Source organism: Tachypleus tridentatus, chromosome 12 (assembly GCF_004210375.1).
Source record: "Tachypleus tridentatus isolate NWPU-2018 chromosome 12, ASM421037v1, whole genome shotgun sequence".
Lineage (NCBI taxonomy): Eukaryota > Metazoa > Arthropoda > Merostomata > Xiphosura > Limulidae > Tachypleus > Tachypleus tridentatus.
The window spans coordinates 86,268,351-86,276,133 of record NC_134836.1 but is presented as its reverse complement, the minus strand read 5'-3'; the positions used below and the strand labels follow the sequence as shown (position 1 = coordinate 86,276,133).

General features: G+C 35.8%; 1 protein-coding gene across 1 annotated transcript in view; it reads left to right on the top strand.

The window, feature by feature from the left end:
• The first annotated feature begins 599 nt into the window (after nucleotides 1-599).
• LOC143233886 (uncharacterized) overlaps nucleotides 600-7,783 on the top strand; it is a 64,375-nt gene continuing 57,191 nt past the window's right edge. Inside the window, exon 1 of the mRNA XM_076470742.1 lies at nucleotides 600-2,437. Within this exon, the coding sequence (XP_076326857.1) occupies nucleotides 1,138-2,437 (1,300 nt within the window). The 5' untranslated portion in view covers nucleotides 600-1,137. The remainder of the gene's footprint in view (nucleotides 2,438-7,783) is intronic.

Here is a 7,783-nt window from a genome sequence, read left to right as displayed (position 1 = left end):
CCAACTATTGTATCCTTTTAGAATTATTTAACGGAAAAGTTTTGTTAAACAGAATCGCCAAGAAGAACGTTAAACCGTATAACTACAGCATATGCACTGTACTTAGTCGCTAATTAAAACAAACAAACACCGTACAATTCTGAACATTTCAATCGCGGATGTCGGGCGAACTTAATTACTGGTTTGTGACAAATGTCGACTTAAGTGATTTTTTTTTTGCGCATTTTGTCATTCGTGCAGTTTCTCTTAATTTTCAACTGGCACGTTATGAGCTAATATGTGATATGTCTTGGAAAATTTTATTCTTTGCAACTTTGTATTTAGGACAATAAAAATATGTTGAAAATTGTAAGATGGCCTATCAATGAGTTGGAATTGAATAAATGAGTATTCCATAGTCCCAGAAATGTGTCTCGTTACTAACTGTGATTTCTGATAATTATTTATATATATTCCTAAAACATTGTTTTTATCTATGCATCTTTCAATTGTAAACCTTTAAAAACTGAGTCATGTCAATGCCATGTGTTTACTTCCTTTATTACATCGACTCTCAAGGGTGACCTGTCAGTATCGCTTCTAATCGACCAAATGGAAGAACAGGTAACCAACCACTGTTTGACCTGTTGTACTACACGGCATAGCTTTAATAAACGTTAACTCTAGTTTCTTTCCTCCTGGGCCTAAGAGTAGCGTGACGTCTGATGGAAGTCAATCTACTGGAACACTTGCGGAGACCTGGAGCTGAGAGTAGGTGACTAGGAAGTGTATTGCATAAACTGAACAGGCAGTCCTCACGTGATACAAGAACTAAGATCACTATAGCGATAGGTTTATTCTCAACGACTAGTGTTGAAAATGAAATAGTTGTGGTGTTTACTAACATTTGCTCGATACCATTATAGTGTTGCAGTGTGTATGACTTGCTAACATAGGAATTAAACTGTGATAGGGTTTTTGCTTGCGCCAAAACGTTCGTAGGGCGTTTGTGCAGCAGGTATTTTCGTTAAACCCGAAAGACTAAAAGCTATAGTAGAACTAAATTTTCGTGAATATATATTTCATCAGTACAAACATTTAAGGAACAGACAGACAACGTAAACAGGCTGTACAAAGCATGAAAATAATTATAAGGTCATGAGTCCTCAACCACCTTTACCCCTTGACCTTCAGCAATATATAGGAACCAACCTTATTTCACATAATTTTCGGGAAAATAGGAAAGTATGGATGAATGACAAAATAGACTTCAAAAACAGCTGCCGGACCCGAAGAAATTCTGGTGGTGTTATTGTACCCGTCTGTACTTGTTGTGGAGGGGTTCAGATACAAAAATCCAGCAACTTTACAGAATTTCAGAACTATGCATGGACTGGCGTGCCACTGATCAGCATGGCCAAGGGGCGCCGAAGAAAACCACAGGAGAGTAAAAACACCAGATCTCAGACCTGGTTTTCTAACTCTTCAGATTATGAATACAGTAATACACCCAAAGTGAACGGAAGTGCACCTAAGTACCACACTAGAGGTAAGTATGACAAAGAGGCTATTGAAAACGAGTTGTCGTCCATGTCGAAGCTGGCACTTCATACTAAGGGTCCTCCCTTGGTTGTCTCCAGAGAAGATATTATAACCAAAGAAGACCCGAACTTAACAGCAAAAATACTGAAGGGAAGAAGTTTATATGTGGGGAGTGAACTGTACCTCCACCCACAACACCTTTGGATCAAGAACGACACTGAGTTGTCTGGAATAGGCGAAACTTCCTCTGATAATGTTCAGTTGGATTTGAGACTGACACCAGTATTAGATGAAACCGACTCTGTCAGTGGGGAATCAGATATGAAATCTGAACCTGATCTGAATGAATCCAATGCATTTCATCAGAGCGACAACGTGAGTATCACTTCCGATTCTTCTGGTTCTTCCGATAATAGTCTTCCACGAATCATAAAGCCGAGAAAGCGAAAGAAACGAGACCGTAAGATAAACGAACTAAAAGGTCAGAATATAGGTGTAATCTTAACACTAAAGCCGTACCAACCACTCTGTTTTCCTTACAATGATAGGTTGAAAAAAACCAAGAAAACTCGCAGTCTTGTTTATTCAACAGGATCAGGGCACAGACTAAAAAATATCTTTGGTCCTCTAACGATGACCCAACCTTCACTTTACCCCTACCCTCCATCTTCATTATGTTCTTGTAGACGTTGCATTACCCAATCTACCTCTCTTTCTTCTCCTTTCCTTTCACTTGGAAACCTAAATGAAATCACGAAGGAATCTCTCCAAGAGTCAGCATGCGAAGTATCCACTCGCATTGTTACCTCACCATGTGGAAGTCGAGATCTGGAGATAAAATTTATTACTAGCAATCAGAGAAAAGATCCAGGTTGCCAGTCAATAAAAGACGCTATATCAAACTCAACTTCAGAATGTAAGTACACCTGAGTTTTCTTAGCTATTATCAAATCTATTGCTTTATATTTAGAAAAAGTACTTGTGGGTTGGTAGATACTTGACTGTGTTGTATGTTGCACGTTTCGAAGTAAGTAATGTCATTCAGTACAATGTTTTCCGACAGATGTTCGTTTTTAACTTAATCAAAAGTTAACAATTGACAAAGGATTAAATAGAAATCACCTCCTTCTAGCCGTATTCGTTTGACCAGTGACCAACCTTAAAGTCTTATGTTTTGAACTCTGTGATCTGGTAAAAGTTTGTAAAGAAGAGTCTGAGGAGAGATTTTCAAGAACTATTCATTATATTTAAAACCGTTCTAAAATATATCACATTTCGCTGTCTTATAAAAGTAATTATATATATGAAATAGTAAAAAAAAAAAAAGTGAACAACGGAGTAAAATGTTTACACATACACTAATAACGGTTATTGTACTTTTATCTTTATTTTAATGAAAAGAAATTCACACTTGAACTTCAATCTTATACTAATAATAAATTGGTTCCCATAATCTCTTTTTTTTAATCATTTGCTAAAACACGTTCCACAAAGTGTTATTTAAAAAGCTAACAGATAAAAGAACTTGTATGAGAACTCGCATAAAAAGTATATTAAAAGCAAATATTAAGAAAAAATAATAAACTAACGTAAGATGCATTAATCTGTGAAAAATAAGCAGTTCAAAATATTTAACATGTTTTGGTTTCTGTACACTTGTCTTTAGTTTCTTACAAAAAACATATATTAGTACAAAATGTTATTTACCTTTTCCAGAACACAACCGTTTCGCCTGGATTTTTATAAAATTTACCCCCAAAAAGTCGAAAACCTGACTTTTGAAATCTTGCACAAAACTCTTGTTTATCTGGTTTGTTCAAATATCTTAAACTAACACATCATCTTTCTAAGTGGACGGTGAAATTGTATGAAAGAACCTGTTGAAATACTACACAATACAGACATCGATTAATATGGTAAAAGAAAACGTAGATTACATTTTAAGAAAAAAGTGTAAAGCTATGAAAAACAATATTAACAACGTTTTTGACCTATTTTAACTAAAGATCTTTAATGACCACAAATTGAGGTCATACGTGACGCCTAAAATGATTAAATGCCAAATCGAACTTTGATACAAACTATTTGTTAGTCTGTTTTACCATGTTGAGAAAATGTTGTCATGGGACACAACTAATACCCGGATGTACGTGTTTCATTTCAATGTGTTCCTGTTTAAACACAGTTTACTGAACCTTAAGTACATAGTTTTCCTGGGGAAACATTATACTATATAATGAGTTAAATATAGTTTTCTGTTTGACCGTTTTTGGTTTTCTTTTGTTTTTTTCCTGCACTGACTATGTCTGTGCTACGTTGCTGCACGAGACGGGTTAATCCACTATAACAGCTCTGTTTCTACTTTACTACGAAATTAGGCTTGAAGCAGAAGAACAAGTAATTCGGTGAATTACCTCTAACACCACAAAAAGTAGTCCGATCATTAGTGAGCAAGGAAGATAATTATTTCGAGTGTTTCTATAAAATCATACGTATTGTAACATACGTGATTTAAACTGTTAAGTTAAATAGAGGTCAAGGGTAGAAAATAATCCATTGTACAAGTAAAATGAACAAAGGTACAGAAATACTTGTGGCCGTTGGCTTCAGATTCAATTTAAAGAGTTATATATTTTTGTATATGTAATTGCAAGCAAGCTGCATTAATATATTAGCACCCCATATATTCAGAGACGCCCCACAGTTGAGGATTGTCATTATGTGTTGATATATATATATATATTCAAAACATTAGTAGTAAGAGATGATGTTATGGTACTTTAGTGAAACAAATCAAAAATAAATATTGAACTCAAGTAGATACTTCGTGAAAATTAGTTAAAAATGCTCCTCCCTCCCCACTTAGTGGCACAGCTGTATGTTTGTGTACTTACAACGCTAAAAACCGTGGTGGCCAAAGCACAGATAGTCTATTATGTAGCTTTGTGCTTATCTGCAAAATAAACCAACTTAAGAATTATGTGAATCAGTTTTCAGGACAGAGCAAATTACGTAATTTGTTCTTTCATACGTTCTTTTGTGAGATAAAAATATCATTGTTGATATGATGCTATCAGCTTCTTTAAACTGGAATATAGTACCGAAATTATGGTATTGCTACACGGCCTAATTTATATTTTCACACGTTGTTTTGTATCTAGACAGCCCTTACTCATGACAAAGATAAATAAATGAGAACTATCAGAAAAAAATACGAGAATTGGTATGATGTTAATCTTAATGCTGCACAGTGGGTTAACTGTGTCGTGCACACCGCGAATATGAAAAATTGATGTTTAGTGAACGCACCGCGGAACCATTGGGGTCGGAATAAAAGTACGTATGTGACTTTTATACCTTCTTATTTCTGTTGCATGTCGTCTATCTATTCTAACAACTTGTTTGTGTACCTTCTAGTTGTTTACCATGCTTTTGTCAGTAAAAGAATATATATTTTGTTAAATTTCGCTCAAAGCTACACGAAGGCTATCTGCGCTAGCCGTCCCTAATTTAGTAGTGTAAGACTAGAGGAAAGGCAGCTAGCTAGTTATCATCTCCCACCGCCAACTCCTTGGCTACTGTTTCACCAATTAATTGTGGGATTGACCGTCACAATGTAACGCCTCCACGGCTGAAAGGGCGAGCATGTTTTGTGTGACGGGTTACAAGTCGAGTGCCTTAACCACCTGGCCATGCTGGGCCTAGAACAATATGTAATAAGCAAAATGTTATCAAATAAATAAATTAGTAAGAATCACAATATACTTCAAATTAGCAAAGAAAACATTATTATTCTATTCTATACGATATGGAATAACATAAATTAGATATCATTTCTTCTACTTCTTAACTATTCAAGAATGTATTTATTCATGTTTTTATCTTATTGTAGACCTAAAGTTAAACGAACTTGTTTTATACAATAGCACGAAACACCCTCTTAGAGGTATCTTATAGATTTGCCCTCAGCTAGTATAGCGATAAGTCTACAGATTTACAATGCTAAAATCAGAGGTTCGATTCCCCTCGGTGGGCTCAGCAGATAACCCGATATGGCTTTGCTATAAGAAAACACACACACATACGTAGTATTCTCTATAAGTGGACTCCCACATTATCGAAACAGCCGAACCATCCAATGGTTTAAAGTTTGGAAAAAATATATATATTTGCTTTATATGGGGCATTTGCGGGAACACCTATGTCGTATGACAAGTGAGTCTCGTGCAGGTGTAGGGCTATCTACTACCCTTTTCCTGGTTTGGTTTCTCGCTTACCAGAAAACTTACGCCCGTTTCAAGGTGAGGTCAACGAACCCGGCTTACCTGACCTCGTCCAGTCGACCGTTCCGGTAACTCTTCTTTGTTCAAAGCTTATTATAACGGTACCGCGTCTCACGTCTTGGATTTCCAAGGCGACTTACACAGCTTGTATTGGAGAGATTCGGAAATTGTCTTTGTTGACATATGTTTGTTTGCTGTTTGAAAGGAGAGGTTTCGGTCCCACCCTTAAAAACGCTATGGCTCAGACCACTGAATGAATGCGAAAGACATAAGGTTTGAACACTAAAACGTGAAGTTCAAATTCCGCTAATTTACCAGTTAAAAGTCAAGCGCAGTCTTTTCATTTCGCTGCATGAATAAGTTTAACTACCTTGTGGTTGTTTTGTTTCCTCTTAGTAACACATTTTAATTATAAACTAAAAGAATGCTATTCATATGATAAAACGTTGGCTTTTAATATCATGGAATAATTGTCCCATGGAATCCAAATTTAGAATTTAGCAAAAAAAAAAAACACGCCAAAAAACAGTAAAAGTTATAAAATTTAGTTCCATAAAAAGAAACAAGATGCCACTGTAAATTTACAATGCTGTCTGTAGATTTACTACAAAACGTTGAATTTGGAACAATTAGATTGTTTATTTGTCATGTTGTTAAGTGTAAAGCCATATAAAAGGCTATTTGTGCTCTGCTCACCACCAGGGACGCAATAAAGAGGTGTCGAACCTCGTAATATTCCGCATACCACAGAATTACATTTATTTTGTGAATATTATTCGTCTTTTTTATTTTTTTTCTGAATAAAATAGATAATTTCTTGTTATGACTAAATATTGACTAATTAGATGATACAACGCGAACTAGTCTACCAATGATTTTTATAGTTAAAGAAATTTATCGTCGTCTCCACCTATTCCATTTTATGAATATTCGGAAATGTAGTATATTGTCGCAAAATTCAGTCTAGTCCGGCATGACCAAATGGTTAAGGTGGTCGACTCGTAATCTTAGGGTCATGGATTCGAATCCCCGTCATACCAAACATGCTCGTCCTTTCAGCCGTGACAGGGGTTATAAAGTCACTGTCAATCCCACTATTCGTTGGTAAAAGAGTAGCTCAAAAGTTGGCGGTGGGTGGTGATGACTAGCTGTCTTCCCTCTTGTCTTACACTGCTAAATTAGAGACGACTAGCGCAGATAGCAGTAATATTTGGAAATTTAGAAATACATTTTGCGAACAGAACTTCTGATCCGTGATAAAGCAAATTACACAATGATGTAAAAGTAAATGTTTTTCTTGGTTCTTCTCGCCCCTAGTGGAACAGTTGTGTGTCTGCAGACTTACAGCGCTAGAAACAGCGTTTCAATACCCGTGGTGGGTATAGCGCAGATAGCACATTGTGTAGCTTTGTGCTTAGCTTTAAACAAACAAATTGTTTTTTTAATTAAATAATGTGGTAATTAATTTTGGGCAATCTATGGTGTATATGCTTTTTTATTCTTAAAGGGAATAAACATTTTGAGCAACTTATGTAACTACCATTTATAAATAACTTGTTCCACAAATCTAATCCATTATTGCATGTCTGCAAGCGAGCAGTTGCATCACGTGTAAAACCATACATGATGGGTTATCTGAATAAAAACGCAAGTGTTTCGATTCCGTTTAAAACTTCATTGTTTAAATCTGCTGAAAAGGACCTGGATCTATAATGACGTCCATAGGAGTGCTGTTTATATAGTTGTTTTATATAAACACTTGCACTCATTTTCTGGTAAAAAAACACACTTTTATTTTAGTGCGATGTGGCGAAGGAAATTAGCAATGACAACGTACTTTTGTGCGCGATTCTTTTCAGTGTAGACCTCTTCCCCCAGTGATATAGCGGTATGTTTGCGGACTCACCACACAGATAGCCCATTTTTTGGCTTTGTGCTTAATTTCAAACAAATCGAATCAAAACCTTCTCAGTGTAAAT